The sequence below is a fragment of the Marmota marmota genome, unplaced genomic scaffold (assembly GCF_001458135.2).
Source record: "Marmota marmota marmota unplaced genomic scaffold, marMar, whole genome shotgun sequence".
NCBI classification, from domain to species: domain Eukaryota; kingdom Metazoa; phylum Chordata; class Mammalia; order Rodentia; family Sciuridae; genus Marmota; species Marmota marmota.
Window position 1 is genome coordinate 3,528,978 of NW_026000001.1, and position 18,383 is coordinate 3,547,360.

The window sequence follows — 18,383 nt, forward strand, 5'->3', positions numbered from 1 at the left end:
ACCACAGCTGTGCGTCGGGCATGCAGGGTTCTAGGGCAGCAAAGTGGACTACTCGAAATTTAAAAAGTTCCCAGGACAAATGACTGATTCCAGTGGAAACTTGATATGGGTGTTCCAAACGGCACCCACTCCCCGTGGGAAGGCGGTGGCCTGCAAGGTTGGTGCTGACCGCCTCTCAGTGGGGCCTTGGCTACATGCCGACGCCGGCAGGTGTGTTCCGAGGAGTGTGATTTTGGAATGCACCTTATATAAAGGGCAGATTCCAAGCTGGAGGCTTCCACCTACCTGATAGAAAGATTCTGCTGTCTGACAGGGAGGAAATCAGTCGTTATCAACCAGTAAGGATCAGAGACATCACGGGAGTGGGCAGCTCCGCAGGAGGGCGGGCTCAGGAGCAGCCGCCACCCCCTTGTCACTGCCCGCCGCCTCCTCTTCACACTACAGCCCCAGAACTCCAGAACCAGAGCTGGGTCCCCGGGGCAGCCGGACGTTGGGGTGGACGCTTTCACCCTGTGTATGTGGCAGGCCCTCCATGTCCAGCAGTGGCCTTGGCTTCTAGCAGTTTACAGGGCAAGGACAGGTCTGCATTCTCTCCCAAAGGGACTGCGTCCAGGGTCAGGCCTCCCTGCCTGTCAGAGTCGAGGCAGCAACTGGGATGGCCCCAGCGGGTGGGAGCTGCTCTCCAGGACAGCGTGCTGTCCTTGCCATTGGAGAGCTGACCAGCCTCCCGGACGAACATGTCCCGTGAGCTTGTTCCACAAACAAGGACACAGGGTCCACTTGCCCTTCCCACGGGCCCCACCTTCCCCTCTGGCTCATGGCCCCTTCACCCCGCTGTTACAAGTAGCCGTCAGATCAGAGACCATAGCCGCACTGCCTGTCTGCAGGGGCGGGAGGGCTTCCTGCTCTGCGCTGTTCAGTGGCTGCCTGGTGGGGGACCTGGGCACCCCCCCCGGGGCAGGCCTGGGGGAGCAGCTAGACAGCCTGGCCCGAGGCCAGACCTCCCAAGGGCCCCTTCTTTGGGTTAGGTAGTGCTTCTTACCTATGGATTTCTGCCTTCGCATCGTACCTCGGGGGAGGCCCAGAAACGGGCCTTTCGGGCTCCCGGGAACTGTGGGTGTCATCACAGCGATCCCCTGGCGCTCGTACACAGACTGCAAACCAGAAAGCTGGGTGAGACACGTCCTGGCTGGTCTTGACCAGAGGGCAGCAAGGAGGTCCCTGCACCGCCACAGGCCCAGGTGGTTCCGGAGCAAGGCAGATCTCCAGGGTGCTGCGGGGCTGCGTGGAGACCGGGCAGCCCCTCTGCCTCTCCGACAGCTCCAACAGTGTGGGATGCAGGCACGTGCTGCTCTAGGGACACCCTGTACCAGAGCAGCTGGACAAGGCTCTGTGGAATGGAGCCAGGTCAGGTGTCCTGTGAGAATGAGCACAGTGGCAGTGGGGTGTGACGTGGGCTGTACCCTGTGGCCTTGGCCACATCCTCAAGCAGGGCCTCTATAGTCCTGCTCTGCACAGTGGGCTAATGCTGGCCCCACAGCATGTGTGAAGAAGACCAGGCATGGGCGCTGTCTGGCAAGCAGGACGGCCCTGCAGCAGCCTACCCACCTGTGGCCAGGGGCTGGCCCCGCCTCGCCCCCCACCCCCAGGCCTGCTCTAGGAGGAGCCCAGAGCTCCCCTCCTCCACCTCGAGGCTGTGTTCCAGCGTAGCCTCCACCAGCCCCTGCACAGGTCTTCCTAGGGCTGCTGTGCCAGGCTGAGCTTGCTGCCCGACCCGAGGAGCAGGAGGCCAGATGTGCACTCCCAGGGGACACCCGAGGACGGCCTTGCCCCGTCCATCTCGCTCTGTAGCTCTCCCTCAGGTTGGGGAAGGGAGGCCAGGGCCTGCTCCCAGGACGGCAAGGGCAGCTGTCCCACAGGGCAGGGGTGGAGGGGTGTGGGGACAGGGTGGGGCGTGTAGGCACGGCAGGGACACAGTGTGGCCCTGCAGCTCGGGAGGTGAGACTGGGGCTGAGCACTCTGGTCCCCGCCGTCCTTGGTGACGTTTGTTTCAGGGCTCAGGGAGAGCTCACGTATCAGGCTTGGGGAGTTTGGGGTCTCGTGTGGTGATCAGCTGAATCACGAGAATACTAAGCCACACAGTTGTAAAGGGCAGTGCTCAGAGCGGGGCCAGGCGGGGGACACTGAAGCCAGTGAGCCCCGGCCCAGGCCCTGCCCCGGCAGCACTGCCTTTGCCTGGCGCGGCGGGTATTGAGAAGCCCTGCTCTTGCAGCCTGGCCGCTGCTCCCTGAGCCAGCAGGGAGTGCTTCCGGCCCGCGGCGGGGCCGAGGTGAGTCTCAGGTTCGGCCCTGTGCTGAGGGTGTGTCATCCATCCTCAGAGTCCACCAGAGGATGGACCTCTGTGCAGTGGTGGCCAGAGGCTTCTTCCACCCCAGAGTGGCTGTGTCTGAGGAGCACTCCTGAGGGCCTCTCTGGCCATAGCTCAGTGGTCCTCAGCTTGCACATGGGGGGTCGCCCTCGAGGCTGGGGGCCGAGTGCCAGTGTTGAGGCCCCTGTGGCAGGGCAGGGCAGGGGCATGGTCTGCACGCCTGGGAGGTCCTCTGCACCTGCTCTGACCCCTGCTTCTGTGTGCCTCTAGACCGCCATCCCTCGTCCTGGGGACACAGTCACTCACGTTCATGTCTGAGGCTGCTGGGAAGCACCTGCTGGTGGGCCGCTGTTTGATGGTGGCCACTCTGGTCTCCATGGCCATGCTCTCAGCCGTGCGGGAGGGCTTGGGGGCCGGGACCGTCTCCTCTGGTTTATCTGCAACACAAGGTGAGGTTGGAGGGGCCAAGCACAGGCAGGAGGGCAGGGCTGGGTGAGGAGGAGGCGGGGTGCAGCAGCGAGGGGACTTGGCCATGCATCTCTCCCTGGCCCGTGCACCCCCCTCAGCGCCCACATGGCCTCCCCAGGGGTGCACGTGGACAGGTGGCGAAGTAAGACCACAGCACCTCAGGCTCTGGGTTTCCCGAGGAGGCTGTATCCTCACTTCTGGGATCTGTTTTGGGTCTAACTGACTGCTAGAATTTCAAAGACACTCCGAAATGTGGTTCTTTTTGGCAACTAAATGCATTTTTCAAGACAAGGGTCCTATACCCAAGGCTGGGACTTTGACAGTGTGTTCAGGAAGTTGGTGGGACACCCAGGAGTCCCCACTGTGATACTTTCTGCATAGGAAGTTCCCACTCATTCTTTCCACAGTAGAACATTCTTGTTTCTTCTTGAAACTGACCCGCCACCAAATCCCTGGAGCTGCACTGCCACCTAGTCACCCGGTATGAGAGCATGGCCTTCTGAAGGGCAGACCAGGTCCCATGAGCAGGTGTAGAGGGAAGGGGTCGTGGGGGCGTCAGCAACGCGCAGAGCAGCCAAGTGAGACCCTGATACCGTGGAAGAGGGTTGATTCCAGTCAAGGCATTTGATTCCAGGGTTCAAGGGGGCCAGCTGCAGGCCCAGTCCTGCCCTTGACCTCAGAGCAGTTCCACATGTATAAAGAGTTACCCAGAGAGGAGGAAGGGAAAGAAGTGGAAGAATGGTGACAGGGACGGAAGGTGAGGCAGGGACGGCCTGGCTTGCCAAGGAGGTGTCTGCAAGCCCCGTCTGCACCCCACCCCAGCTCTCTTGCCAGCAGGAAGTGGAGTGGGTCCCAAGGTGCCTGCCCCCCTGATGAGGCGGCCACTCCCAGCTTCCCCTGCTCTGTGGGCTCCCCTCCCCAGGAGCAGGCACGTCCCCTGGTGTGTGGTGAGCACCTGCCCCTCAGGGGCTGGGCAGGACGGGGGGAATGCCCAACTCTCGTTCCTAATGGCAGTGGGGTGCCCTGGATGGCAATCAGCTGTGTCCTCACACTGAGTTCTGCCACCCTCCCCTGCATGGAGGCCCTCGTCCCCCGCTCCCGGGCCCAGATCCTCCTGCCAGTGTCTGTCCCCTGACACTGCAGGTTCTCTTGTCCCTCTGAGGCAGGCTCAGGTAAGGCCGGGTGGCCTGCTTTGGAGAGCCAGCTAGGATGCATGGGGCCTGTTGGTCTGTGCCTGCAGGCTCGGCCTCTTGGCTGCTTGGCTTGGCCTTGGATGAGGTGGCTGCTGGTTGCCCCAGAGTATCTTTCTCCAAGGAAGGGGACCAAGGTCTGTCCAGCCCTGGGGTGCTCCGTGCCACCACTGCAGTGAGTGGGACACCAGAGTTGCTCTGGGGACCAGAAGTTCTTGACAGTGCTAGCCCTGGCTCCTTTTCTGCCGCCCACCAAGGGTGTGGCCTGGGGGCACAGCAGCCCTGGGACTGTGCTGCTCAGTTCCAGGAGAAGGACTTCAGCCCAGGGGACTGTGGGGCACTTCAGGTGTAGGCTCCGGTGCACCCACATAGCCCCGCTGCCTCTGACTGTGCACAAGGGCGCCCTGCTGGCTGCTGGCTACCTTGCTTGGGCCATGACCCGGCAGGCTGACATGGGGGAGGTTCAGGGAGCACTGGCCTGGCCTTTGGGCCCTGATGAACTCAGTGGCTGGCAGTTACAGTGGGGCTCTGAGCACATCAGAGGCTGGACCTAAGGTGCAGAGGGCTGTGGCCCTTGCTGAAGGCCCTGGTGGGGACTCTGCAAGAAAAGGCTGGAGGCCAGGGTCTGATGTGCTGGGGACCATGTCTGGGCACCCTGGGGTGGAGGACTCGGGAGGAGCAGCTCTCCTATGGCTGAGAGTTGAGCCATGGAGTCCCAAGAAGCCGTGTCCTGGCTGGACCCTTCCAGAAGCCAAGGTTTGCTTCCTGGGCGCTGATGGGGTGGGCCTGCTCCCACCCGCGTGCTCTGGGCCTGCTGCCCTGAACCTTGGAGTGCCCCTGGAGTGTTCTGGGCTCAGAAGGAGTGGGCAGCAGGCCTTGTTCCAAGGCCACAGGGCCAGCGCAAGAACCCCCAAGCTTTCTGCAAATGCTGGGTACACCAGGGTTAGCCAGAGGGGCGTTGTCCTCACCAACAGTGCCAGGCCCCGGAGGGGAGAGAGGCCTTCCTCCCAGTTCTCCCAGGGGAGAGATTACCCCATTCTACAGGAAAACCACCTGAGGGTCTGAGACACTTAGGGTTACACAGGTAGGGACTGGGAGACCAGGTACACTTGAGCTCAGGCAAGGGTCACCAGTCCTGCCAGCCATCTGGACAGGTCGTCTAGCTTTGGGGTCCATGGCAGCAGGACACACACTTGGGGATTGCTAGGGCTGCCGCCAGGTCGCCTGCCTTGTCTGGCTGGCTAGGGGGCAGGGTGGTGGGCATTGGTGGGCACCATCTTCACCAGTCACACCCAGAGAGCTGGTGTGCTCCTGCCACAGGAGGAGTGTCTCTTGAAGCTGTGGCCACCTTGACCTTTGCCCTTCCCACCTCCACCTGAGACCCACAGAACCATGAGGGCAAGATGGTTTGTTAGGGTTAGGGGTAGGGTTAGGGCTAGAGATAGAGCTAGTGTTATGGTAAGAGTGAGTTTGGGGCTAATTTCTTTGATACTGGGCAGGATTCATCTTTTACGGATCCTAACTATGCTCACTAAGTTTGCGGTGTCTGAAGGTAGTGCTGTTTGTGGGGTTGAGCTGGAAGAGGGGGCTCCCCCTTTGTCTCTTGGATTGCGGGGCCCAGGGGAGCTGGTGACCTGGCCACTCAGCCCCACCCTTCAGAACTTGTTTACCAGGACACAAAGGTAGATTACAGCTTCCTCCTCTCATTGGGGCCCTGAGGGTCAGGCTTGATTCACAAAGCCCAGGTCATCTGTTCAGAGCCTGGACGGGGAGTTAGTGGGCTGGCCCCCTGCAGTGCTTAGTGACTGGGAACAGTCCCCACTGGGCTCTGTTCTGAGCCTCCAGGCAAGCTGACGCCCTCCTTACAAGACAGACGCCTTGGGCAGGGGTCGCGAACTCGGCCCTGGGTAGCGCGGGCTCTGGGCAGGCTTTTCAGACTTTCTGGGTGTTTCTCAGTGATGCAGCCCCCACCTGCCCACCTGTCCCCCAGCCTGTGAGTACCTGGGCCTCAGGTGGACAGAGCGGGTGCAGAAAGACTGTGCCCAGATGTGGGCACAGCTCTCCTTGGGCCTAGTGAGCCGGACAAGGCTGGCTTTGTTTACCAGGAGGATGTCCCCAAGCCCCTGGAATGGGGACCCTAATGGCCTGGCAGACAGGGAAGCCTGTTTGGCTACAAGAACCTGCTGGGGAGCCCCCTCCAGGCAACTCATCTTGTCCTGTGGCCATGCAAGGTGGTACTGCAGCCAGACTCCAGGTCCAGGCCCATTCAGAGCGGGCACCCATGTCCCCTTGTTCCTCAGGATGCTCTTGGGGAGGACAAGACCAGGTGTTCTGGAAGTGTCTGAGTTCTACATTAGCCCCTCCAGCAGTGGGGTACACCACTGTTTCCTGGGGCCTGGGATGGCCTGGGGGCCGTCTGTCCAGGGCCACTGTTCCCTGCTGTGTGGCACTGGGCATAGGTTCTGCTCACCCGTACAGGGCAGGGTGTGTGCCCATCTCACTGCACAGGCTTCCTCCGGGACCCTGCTCCAGACACCCAGGGAAGCCGCCCCATGTGCTGCCGTGGGGCCGCCTCTGGCTTCCTCTCCCCAGAGCTGGGGGAGGGGCAGGAGGTGTGACCTGGGCCACTCCTTCCCAGGCAGGCTGTGGTGCAGCCCGAGGTGTTGGGAACATGGGAAGTCTCCGTCCATCCTGCAAGTCCGTCCCACCCCAGCCCGCTCTGCCTTCAAGCCTCTGCCTCTGCCACGGCCGCCCTGGGCTGCTGTGTGTCCACTAGGACCAGCCATGGTGGCCTTGTTGCCTGGAGCTTGTGCCAGTGTCTGGGGCCTCGGGCAGGTGCCTGGAAGAACTGGGGGTCACGCAGCAGGGCATGCGAGAGGTCATGGGATGAGCGTGCGTCCCTGTCCCACGAGTCTCCTGGGGTTGCTGAATCAGGACTGGGAGCCTTGCAGCTCAAGGGGACAGGAGTTTATCGGCTCGGTTCTCGTCCACGGCAGAGGTGGGGCAGGGCCATGGTCCCCTTTGCTGTTGCGAGGTGTCCTCCCTGGCCCCCGGCTCCCGGTGGCTGCTGCAAGCCCTGGGATTCCCTGGCGTGTGCTTTCTTCTCACCAGGACAGGGCTGGGGCTTTGGGCCCTCCTGACCCGGCACAGCGGCATCTCGGCTCCACCAGAAAGACCTTATTTCCAAGGAAAGTCCCATTTGTAGAGACTCTGATTTGGGAGACACACTCTCGAGCCCAGTTTGAAGGCCAGGGTCCTGCTCAAGGCCCACAGCCTTCCTGGTGTAGGGCGTGATCCCTGCTGGGCTGGGCAGGCCTCCCTGAGGGGCTGGAGGGCACTGTGCCCTCGGCAGGTGAGGCAAGGCTCCCAGGGCATGCTGGGAGCTGGGGCTGAGCTGTGCTTGGTGGCTGTGGGAGCAGGGGCGTCCCTTAGTCCCCTGACTGGGCCACATCCCACCTCCTGTGCTGTCTGGGGTGGGGCACTTCAGCTCCGAGTTGCAGCCAGGTGCATGCTGCCTGAGGGGGAGGCAGGCTTCCCTCCCAGGACCCCTGCCTGTCTTCTGGGTGGCTCTGCCCGGCTGTGCCTTTGTCCGCGTGAGGTGCCCCTAAGGGGAGGCCACAGGTGCCCACGGAGGCTTGGCCTCTGCGGGTCCCAAGGCTTCTCCTGGATGGTGGTCCTCCCTTGGCCAGCTCTGCTGTGGGCCAGGCCCCGGCAGCCCAGGGTGCTGTGCCTCCCACCAGGGGAAGCTGGGCTGTGCCTTGGGTGGAGGCGAGGTCAGAGATCCGAGACCCCATGACAGCAAGATGCCTGGACCCTCAAGGGCCTCGATGCAGGGGTGACCCTGGGCCCATGGCAGTGAAGTAGGGGCTGCTGCAGGAGAGGCTGGTGCTCTGCACCTGAGGCGGCCACCGCAGCCTGCTCCCGGTGCCCATCCTGCCCTGGTGCTGGTCTTGCTGGAACCCAACACCCCGCCCCACTTCAGGATCTACAGGCTACCTCTGGTGGGGCCTGAGGCTCATGCCTGGAGCCCTGCTAGGGTCCCCTCCCAGCCTGGGGCAGAGGCGTTTTGAATGCGAGGGCCTACAGCTTGTTTGGCTCCCTGCCAGCTCTGTGCTGGGGGGCCGTGGCCAGCAGAGTACCTCCCTAGATGGGGATGCTCTGGAGGAGGGCTGGGTTCTGCTCCTGGGGTGCACACCGACCTTGTCCTAGCTGCTCACCGCCACTGCAGCTGCCCGTCTGCCTGTCCTCCTGGCCCACGACAGCCTTTCTGAAAGACCCCACAGTCAGTCCCCTTCCCATCACACAAAGGAGACTGAGTGTTGACAGGGACAGTCTTTGCCCACTGTGAAGGAGACGGCAGGTCAGGGCTAGGGCCAGGGCTCCTGCCTGCACCCCCTGACCAGTCAGTGTGGCCAGGCTCTGGCAAGGCTCTCAGAGGGAGTGTGGAGTCACCAGCCAGGGCAGGCATGGCTGTGACCACCCGAGGGGCCGAGGGGCCGGAGGCTCCACGTCATGTGATGTGGATAAGCTCAGGGAGGAAATACAGAGCACGCTGGGGGTGGCCACAGACAGGAGGGGCCGGGGGACGGAACAGACCCAAGCAGGACGTGGTCCAGGCTGGGGCCTTGGGTGGCCCCGACACAGAGGAAAGACAGGGGCTCACGGCACACTCTAGACGCACAGGTGGTCACAGAGGGGTTCTCTTCGGGGGTGTGATGGCGGGAGGACTGGAGACAGACAAGCACTTCCCTTACCCTTCTTCTTCCGCACTGAGGCTTGCAAACAGAAAGGGAGGCGCCGTGAGCCACCGAGCCACACAGCCCAGGAAGCCCCGCCCAGCTCAGGGTGGTCTGGGGCCCAGCAGGAGAGCCAGGCGGGGTCCTCTCCCACAGCCCTCAGAGCTGGCTCTTTCCTCCCTGGGAACCCACCCCCTCCTCCCGCACCCTGCACACAGCCCCGTGCTGGACTGGGGAGCAGGCCTGCCTGCAGAGGGCACCTGGGGCCAGCGCAGGTCCTGCTCCAACACCAACAGCAGCCCCCTTTAAAGACCAATCGCCTGCTGTCCAGGAGGGAGCCCCACATGACCCCTTGGAAGAGGGCCTGGCCCCATGGCTCCTTTCAGAGCAGATCATGGGTCACATGCATGCCCACGGCTCCTGCCGGGCACCCGCAGGAATGCATGGGCTGTTCTGAAGGGACCAAGAGGTCAAGGTGGGGCCAGAGGAGAGGACGGCTGTGGTTTCTGGGTGGGTCGCGCCCTGCAGCAGGGCTGCCTCTTCCAAGAGCCTGAGCCTCCTCTGAGCCTCAGATTCTAGCCCCAGCCTCCACACCTGGACCCAGGAGGACAGCAGCCGAGCGCCCCAGCTTGTGGGTGGTGTCTGCCAGGGAAGGTCGGGGGAGGGGCGCCTGTGCCTGTTTTATGCTTTCGGTAGGGGGCCTGGAGGTGTCCAGTGGAAGGCTGGCATCGGTCACAGGCACTGTCCAGGCAAGACGTCAAGGAGGGGTGCTCGCTTTTGCCCCAGGTCTGTCGCCTGCCCATGAGACCTGCCCTGGCCGCCATCTTCCTGCTGCCACTGCTGCCTCCCTTTCTCCGGCTCTGAGCCACCCTCTTTCCAGAGGTGTCCCTGGGCTTCCTGGTAACTCTGTGAGGTATTGTGCAGTGTCTGGGCAGCCCATGTGGCCACCTCTGTTTATAGGTCATCGTGGCTTGTGTGGCTAATTGCCACCGTCCCCAGTCTACCAGATGGGGACAAGTGGCCAGAGCGTCTGCTTCCTGGAGACTTTCCAAGGTGCTGCCCCTGAGCCTGGTGAGCAGTGCCATCTGTGCAGGTCCCCGTGCGCTGCAGCCTTGGTCTGGGCCCTTCCTGCCTGTGCAGGGGCTCTGTGGGGTGCCCTAGAAGCAGGGTGCTGCTGTGGACGTGCTGCTATGGGGGCCCTGCGGCCACTTAACCGTTGTCCACCAGTGAAAGGCCCCAGAATCCCAGACAGAACGTGTTAGAGAACAGAAAAGGTCACCACATCCTGCAGGGCTCCTGAGGAGCTGCCAGGGGCGCAGCTGCCAGGGCATGCAGGGCAGGAAGGGCGCGTCACCCAAGGGGAAGCAAGCCAGCAGAGGGCCGTGCAAGGGCGGGCGTGCGGGGCAGCAGAGCTGGGCGGGGCGGGGCGGCTCTTACCCAGCTCCTCCAGCTCTGCGGTCATGGACTTGGAGCGCAGGGTGAGGGCTGTGGTCGGCGCTCGCTTTGGAGGTGGGGGAGCTGGACGGGCAGACGGAGACAGGTGTGAGCACCCCAGGCCCTGCTGCCCCTCCCCCTGGCCTCTCCATTCCCCACTCCTGGACATGGCACTGTCCAGGGGCCAGGCAGGTGTCACTGAGGCCCAGGATGAGTCATGTGGCAGGGCCCTGCGGTCCTAGGGACTCTGGGCCACGATGGTTAGGACCTCACAGGTGTTTCGGGTGGGCCGGGAGGCACTGTGGGCCAGGGGTGGAGGACAGGTGTAACCTCTGCAGAAAGAGAGGCACAGCCCTGTCCCCCAGGGTCTGCGAGAGACTCATAGCACAGTCTGGATGGCTGCAGCAGCCGTAGGCCCTTAGCCACCACCTGCCAGGCTGGGCACAGGTCCCACACCCACCCTGTCCCAGTGGGGACACAGGTCCCTTGCTCCAGCTGACGGGGCTTGGGGAGGAGCTGGCTCTGCCCTCCTGGTGCACAGCTGGAGCTCTTCCCCTCCCCCTGCTGGATGGCCTCCCACTGTCCCTGCCCCTCCTCCAGTTCTGGGCATTCTCTCCCCAGCCCAGCCTTCCTGCTGTCACAGGACTTGGTGTCCCATGTCCCATGCAGCTGTCCCTGGGAGAGCTGGCTAGGAGGATGGCTGTGGCCTCCCCTCCTTCCCACCAGTGGCCGGCGCTTGATCTCACTCTGCAGGTTCCACTCCACTCTAGGAGGTGACCCTGGGTCAATGTCATGGCTGGGGGTGGGGGGCAAATTTCAGCCCCCCAGGTCTGGAGGCGCTCAGCTGAAGGGAAGGCCCATCCACCTGAAGCGGGCGTCCCTTCCAGGGCCCCTGCAGGGGGTGTACCTTGTTTCCTGGCAGTGTCCTCAGGGTCCAGACTCCTGGTCACCGTGACGACCTTAAGGACAAGGTGGTTCCCTCCCTGGCGGATCATGTTCACCACCTGCCTGTGGCCGACCTTGACGACATTCTCGTTGTTGACCTGGAGGAAGACAGGGAGCTGGCCTGAGTGGCGGGAGCAAAGGCAGCAGGTGCCAGGTGGGGACAGCGTGGAGTCCTATCTTCTGGAAGCCAGAGTGCTTTGGGGGAAACTGGGACAAGTGCCCGTGGTGGGGTCACCTGGCTGTGGCCCAGGGCCCTCTGCAGCTTCCAGGGACAGCTGGTTCTGGGGTGCCCAGTGCTCGCTCCTGTGGCTTAGGGCAGTTCTCATGGCCTGCAGGTCCCTGCAGAACCCAACAGGCGTGTCCAGGCGGGCTGCCCACCCTCTCGGCAAAGGGACCTGTGGCACTTAATCGCTTCTCACGCTGACCCTGACATGGCCCCTCCTCCCCTTTCCCCATCTGGAAGCCTCAGGTGGCACAAAGTGGGGAACAACAAGGTGCCAGGAGTGGAGGGGCTGCCCTGGCCCAGGGAGGAGGGGCAGTGCCCCTGTGTGCTCTCCTGGATGACACAAGACCAACAAGGGTGGACGGGGCAGGTGTCTGGTGCCTGCCGTGCACACGGTCCAGCGGCAGTTGTCCAGTGCTGTGGGGTACACACCTGCTTGCCCCTGCCACCACACTGCATCTGGACAACAGGCTCCGCACCTGTCGTCCCTGCGCTCTGCCCTGTGCCCACCTCACGCTATCTCCAGCTAGAAGCAGGAGGGTCAGACCTGCAGGATCAAGTTCAAGACCATTTACGTGCAGAAGTACTGACACCTGTCCCTTGGTGACCGCCAGCCACCACTGGATTTGCTAAGAGTCGAACAAGGGACCCAGCTAATGCAGGAGGAGAGAAGCTGGAGTGGGCGATGGAGAGCTGGCTGAGGGCAGGCGCAGCAGCCACCTCAGGCACCTCCTGCTCCTGGGGTTCCCTCCACTCAGCCCGTCCACAGGGACTCCCGCCTGGGAGTCTTGCTCATTCCCTCATCCACCCAGTACTTTAGTCGTGAGTGACCACTGAGAGCCGGGAGGCCAGGGCTAACCCAGCTGGCCGTCTGTCCCTGCACACAGAGCTTCTGTTCTCATGGGGAGTCGAGAGCCAGATGGGAGGAAGGAGCACTGTGCAGGGGAGAGGTCCCCAGGACCATTCTGCCGTCTCTAGCCATCCCGCAGCCCCCATGCCACCCGCTGACCCTCACGGCCCCAAGCTGATTCTCTAGAACTCTGGTTCCCAGGAGTTTCTCCCCAAGGGTCTGTGGTGGACATTGCCCTGGAGTGACCTTGGCTGTTGAGGAAGCAGACACTTACTCCTGGGTCTGGGAGGTGAGTGGGCTGGGAACCCTTTCCTCTGAAGGTCAGAGGCAGATGCCACCCTCAGGGGAGGACAAAGGGACGAGCTGCTAACAGGGGCCTCTCCTGCAGCTCAGGGACGCGCACCTGTGCTGAAGGCCTATGCAGATGGACGGTGATGGGACCTCGGGGTCCCAAAGGTCACCCGCCTCCCACGGCTGGCACGCCTGTGTCCTGGGAGGTGTGCATGGGGCACCACATCAGGAGGCCACGGAGGCCACACGACACGCCCAGCCAACACCCGAGGGCGTCTGCCGGGCTGCTCTCCCATGAGGCAGCTCAGGGACAGCAGGTCCCAGACGTGCTGCTTCCTGCTAGGGCCCTCGGCAGGACAACAGCCTCTGTCACACAGTCGTGGCCCTGCAGAGCCCCCAGCCTCCCGTCATTTAGCAGGGGCACGAGCGTGGCCACCTCAGGGCCCTGTAGGCACCCTCCACGCCAGGAGGGGCGCTGGACTCCGGCCACCCAGCCACCACTGAGCCAGGGTCCTGCTGTCCTTCTCTTGGTGCCGGCTGCTTTTGGAGGCTCCACAGAGGTCTCCTTCTCTGGAGGTACTGCCCATGGGGCCCAGGGGCCCAGGAGTGCTCTGCCACGCAGCCCCAGCCCCAGCCTGTTCTCTTTTTTTATGTTGACACAGGGTCTTGCCGAGTTCTGAGGCTGGCCTTGAACTGGTGACCCTCCTGCTCCTGAGGAGCTGCGATTAGGAGAGCATGGCAGCCCCAGCCACTTTCAGAATGTTGGAAGGGGACAAAAGGAGCCCTGCAGGTAACTGGTGTCAACCAGACCAGGGGACATTTGTGAAGTTGATTTCAATTTGAGACGTGCAAATGACGGAGCTGACCCAGTGCTGACCATCCAGAGCCAGAATCACATGGAACCTCGCCCTGTGCCCACAGCCTGTCCCTCTGTGGGAGCAGGAACACATGTGAGGGGCCTGCCGTTGGCCTCTCTGCATGTGGCACAGAGGCAGGGGCCGCATGTCACCATCCCACGAGTTCCTCTGAACCCCACACACCAGATGGACACAGGTGAGGTCTGGGGACCCCGGGGGGAGCCCCTCACCTCAGCCCAAACTGTGTTGGCAAAAGGCGGTGCAGTGGCCCCTCAGGCGCCTGCAGGCAGCCCCGGCATGAAGCCCACAGCCCTGGTGACAGACACTTGCCTTAGTGCTCGGAGCCAGGATTCCCGTCTCCTGAGCCAGCCGAGAGCTGCTGGCCTGTCCATCCAGCAAGGCCTATAGTGGGGACACCTCAATGTCCATCTGCTCCACACCCTCCAGGTGTGGCTTGGGCTCTGCCACATGGCATAGAGCACACGGTGGGCCACCAAGCTGTCCCCAGGGCAGGAAGGCCCTGATGGAGAAATGGCTGCCCACTGCCCGTCCCCTGCCCTGATTTGGGCAGGGAGCACACCTGTCTGCCAGGGACCCTGCAGGGCACAAGGCCTGCCCAGAGTGGGCAGTTCCCACACTTCCCACACAGGTCCGTCCTAGCCTGCTGCCCGTGTGGAACCTGGGTCACCTTTCCTGCTGCCCTGAGGCCCGGGCTTAAGCCTGCCTGCTCCTTGCCCTACCCGCTTTCTGCCCGTCCTGCTCTGAGGCCTTTGGGCACTGGTCACCCCCACTCCACCCAGATTGGAGAGGCCCTTACGGAGATGTGTGCCCACAATGAGGCCTGGCCGCGTCCATGTGCCCGTCTCCCTCCACCTGTGCAGGGATGTCTTGCTGGGGGTGAGCCGTGGCACAGTGGTCCCCAAGGCTGGATTCCCTCCTCAGGGAAAGCGAGCCCCTTTCCTGGACAAAGGGACGGGCTTCTCAAGCTGCAGGGACACAGGGGTGGCAGCACCCCGCAGCGGTGCTCTGACCTCGGTCTCTCTTCGTCCTCGCCCCTCCACCAGGTCTGGAGAGCTCCCTGCTCTGGAAAGCAGATGAGCTTGGCACAGCGCCTTCCCCAGAGGAGAGGCACCCTCCGTCAGAGCCGGGCGCAGGGCCGCTTTGCCCTGGCCTGGGTGGGCTCTGGGGCACCTGCCCAAGGCACGCGAGGCCACTGCGGCTGGAAGGGCACACACTCCACAAGAAGAGCAGGGCGGCAGGGGCTGGACGTGGGGCGCTCGCCTCGCACGTGGGAGGTATGGCGTTGAGCCTCGGCACAGGGGAGATTAATAAAGGTATTGCCTTCATCTGCGACTAAAAAGATGTCTTAAAAAGAAAGACGAGCAGGACGAAGGCACACGGTGCCCGCAGTACCTGCCACCTGGGCCTCGCTGGTGGGAAATGCCGCAGGACCTGTGCAGGGAGTCCCTGTCCACCACAGCAAGCGCAGAGGGCCACCAGCTGAGTCCCATGCCTCCCAGCCTGTGGACAGGCCAAAGCCAGCTTAGCCGGCCGCGGGTCTTCAGAGCCAGCCCGTCCCTAAGGCAGAGGCCACGGGGTGCTCATGTGCTGACAGAGACCCGGAGTAGGGAGGCCTGCTGGTGCCTCACCTGCCCGCTTGGCATTCCAAACTCACTCAAAATCCTGGACCTGCAATTCTGGCATGCTGCCACCGGGGGGAGTCGGGAAGCACTGGGGCTCCTGGAGTTCCCGCCTTGGAGGAGAGAGAGCCTCACAAGTCCCAGGCCCAGTTAAAAGCAAGAGAGCAACGTGCCTCTCCATGCGTTACCCTCACATACAGACAGGGAGTGAACCCCACAGCCACGTCCAGGGAGGTGGCAGGACCCCAAGCCACAGGGCATTCAGCCAGTCAGGGATCAAGACGGAGCGCACGCCTTCCTCATCAGTAATGCTCCCACGTGACGCTGTTCAGAATATCAAAGCTGTGCACACTCCTTCCAGGCCAGGAGACTAACACTGCTCCAGGTTGGTTACGGCAGAGGCCCTCTCCTCGGCCGATTCTGCGTCTCCCCCTGTCTTGAAGTGCCTGTCTGTCGTTGCTATGATATTTACGTTTTAGCTATTATCTGCTGGCTCATTGCTTTGGAAAACGATGGCTTAGCTTGGGATTGCTCAACAGTGGCATTACTGTGATTTTGGACCTGTTCTTTGTTGTGGGTGTGCACTGTAGGATGTTTAGCAATGTCCCTGAATTCTACCCACTAGATGCCAACGGCTACCCCTGCACCTGAGATGGAACCTAGATCTCACTGTCACGGCACAGACTACAGAGCACACCGTGGGGACCCCTGTCACACTCACCCCAGGATAGGAAGCCCCACCCCATGGACAGATGTCTGAGCCAGTGGCCTCTACCCTGCTTGAGAACAGCACCAGGCATCCCAGGGGAGGTCAGAGGCACCCCCAGCTGAGAGCCGCCTGCCTGGCTCCCTCCCTTTGTCCCCCGCCGTTCCCAGCACACCACTCTCCAGATACACCAGAATTTTAAGTAGACCAACGCTCAGGATCTGCTTCATGACTATGCAATATCTATTCATAGTTCAGCCATATAGTTAACTGTGATTACTTTGTTTTTTTCCTGTACATTTTTCCCCTGGAGCAAAATGATTTTTTTTTTAATTGATTTAATTTTCTATGTACTTAACAGTAATTCAGATCCAAACACTTCCTTAATTATGTAAATCTCTTCAACATGTTCAAACCCATTTGGTATTTCAAGTCTGTCTGCTTGAAGAAGTCTCTCTTGAGGACTGTGCTTTGCTCTTCATGGCCAGAACCCACCGTTTCTGCCTCTTGTCCTCTTACTGACATCCTGGGGATTTCTTTCATGCTTTCTTATGAGGGACATATTGAACCCCAAACTCCACATTGCACTTGTTTATTTGTTTTACAGCCTCCTCTTTTGTATGGATGCCCTTCAGTAACTTCCTTAGGAAGGAATCTGGAAGTCTTACTTCTGGACACACTGCCTGTTTGAAAGTGGCTTTATTTTCATATTTAATTGGTAGTTTGGCTGGGTATAAATTATGAGGTTGGAGGATAGGTAAAGTCAGCTCCTAAGATGAATTATGTAGGTGACACTTATACAGTCTAGACAAAACACAACCCCCAACCTAAACCCTCAAGGAAAGCAATCATCTAAAGGCTTTGGAGGCCAAAAAGAGGTGGGTGGATTTTATGTGGAGTTGAAACCTGTTAAGTCTGGGGCCAGTGTGGTGGGAGAGACGGCAGCTCTGACAGAGCAGGGCAGTGTTATAGTGTGGGAAATCAGAGGGCAGAACCCAGGGCGGCCACAGCTGCCAAAGCCAGGGGAGACTCCTAGCAGAGAGGGCAGAAATGTGGCCCCATGTTCTGTGTGCACCCCCAGGTCTCCAGGGAGTGTCAACTGTGTGGGCACAGGGCTGACCCAGACATCAGCCACTGCAGTGAGGCCACGCACCTGTGGGGAAGCTGAGCTGCCCCTGCAGGCCACACAGGGGCTAACCAAGCCAACGATCAGTCACAGCAAAAACATGGATGTTCATCTGGGGAATACAGCAGAACCCAGAGTGGCCGCGGCACAGCATTCACAATATTCAGGATACAATTCAAACCTAATAAACTCAGAGATGCCCCCGAAGTTACAATTATCAGATGAGGACTTTAGAAACAGCTATTATCACAATACTAAATTACATAAAGGAGAACATACTTATAATGAATAAAAGATAGGGATTTTTGAGAAATAAAATGGAGAGAACTAGCTGAAAGCATTAAAAGTAAGAAATATCTGAAATTTAAAAAATGCTCTGGATGGGCTTAAAAGCAGAATAGATATGAAAGAGTTAGGAGCCAGTGATCCACCAACAGAACCTGTCCACTCTGAAGACGAGAGGAGAACAGGTTTTTAAAAGAGTGAACAGATTCTTATGACTTAGGGAGCGATATCCAAGGGTAACATAGGGGTAGAGCCCTAGAAGGGGGGAAGTTAGAGTCGTAGAGGAGAGAGAAAATGAATCAGAAAAAATATTTTGGGCAAAAGCTTCCCAGGCAGGCGAGGAACATTAATTTATAGATTCAAAACAGTGAATCCCAACCAGGAAAGAACCCCAGAGGGCCACGTTTTGCTAAGAGCCCAGGCAAGGGGGAGACGCTCAAGCAGTCAGAGAAGAGGGCCCAGCTTGCGAGACTTCACACCTGAAACTCTGCAGGCCAGAGGACGGTGGGTGGGCCACCCTTAAAACCTGGGACGGAAAGAACTTCCTGTACCTGGTGGAAATATTTTAAAAGAACGAAGGCAAAGCTAAGACCTTTATAGGCAAATAAAAAACAAAGCTATTTGTTACCAACAGATTTGACCAGAGAGCAGGCAGAGGAGGGTCTGTGGGGCGAGGTCGTGGGGGCCGTCGGAGCTGGTGAACCCGAGGACACAGGAGCCCGTTTTCCCTCTTAGTTCAAAAGAGACGTGAGGGACGCAGATTAGCAGCACGGTCTTGGGGGAGTCGCGGGCGGGCAGAGGCACAGCGGGCGCACCACGTGTCCAGGTGCGGATCCTATGTGAAGTCCACTCAGACCAAGAAGCTAAGGCTGTGACCCTAGGCCAGCACCAGGAGGTGTGGAGGACACGCGAGAGCCCATGGGTAGGTCACAACAGCCTGGGACAGCAACCAAGGCGGCAGGGGAAGCAGACAGTCTGGAAACTGACCGGTAAGCGTGGATGGACAGCATGGGTTAGATCAGGTGTCAGTGGGTAAGACTCCAGGGATAAGCACCACACGGGGTGGATCGGAAAGACCGAGTGTGCCGTCTCCGCGCTTCCCAAAGCCCCGAGGGGCTGAAAGGGTACAAAGGGAGACGGGCCCTGGTGGGTGGATGTCAGCTGCAACCCCGTCCCTTCCGCCACTAGAGCAGCACTTGGGCGCGTTCGTCTCAATTTAAATACAAGGTCACTCTACAACCCAGAGATCCATTGGCATGTCCCC

General features: G+C 60.7%; 1 protein-coding gene and 1 long non-coding RNA gene across 8 annotated transcripts in view; one reads left to right on the forward strand and one right to left on the reverse strand.

Moving 5' to 3' along the window:
* Shank2 (SH3 and multiple ankyrin repeat domains 2) overlaps positions 1-18,383 on the reverse strand; it is a 204,170-nt gene that overhangs the window by 15,505 nt on the left and 170,282 nt on the right. For 4 of the 6 annotated variants that reach the window (XM_048807831.1, XM_048807834.1, XM_048807832.1 and 1 more), the window contains 6 exons: positions 11,104-11,239; positions 10,200-10,280; positions 8,781-8,801; positions 2,675-2,805; positions 1,043-1,154; positions 286-306 (listed from right to left, as the gene is read on the reverse strand). In XM_048807831.1, the coding sequence (XP_048663788.1) occupies positions 286-306; positions 1,043-1,154; positions 2,675-2,805; positions 8,781-8,801; positions 10,200-10,280; positions 11,104-11,191 (454 nt within the window). In that variant the 5' untranslated portion in view covers positions 11,192-11,239. The remainder of the gene's footprint in view (positions 1-285; positions 307-1,042; positions 1,155-2,674; positions 2,806-8,780; positions 8,802-10,199; positions 10,281-11,103; positions 11,240-18,383) is intronic. The other 2 variants (XM_048807836.1, XM_048807835.1) reach the window with 2 other exon arrangements.
* Positions 10,229-16,388, forward strand: LOC125618100. 2 transcript variants are annotated; one of them, XR_007349337.1, is made up of 4 exons: positions 10,241-10,979; positions 11,084-11,295; positions 13,168-13,558; positions 14,427-16,388. It is a non-coding gene; the product is annotated as an uncharacterized LOC125618100 (long non-coding RNA). The 2 variants fall into 2 exon arrangements; XR_007349336.1 differs by having other exon boundaries at positions 10,229-10,979; positions 13,168-16,388.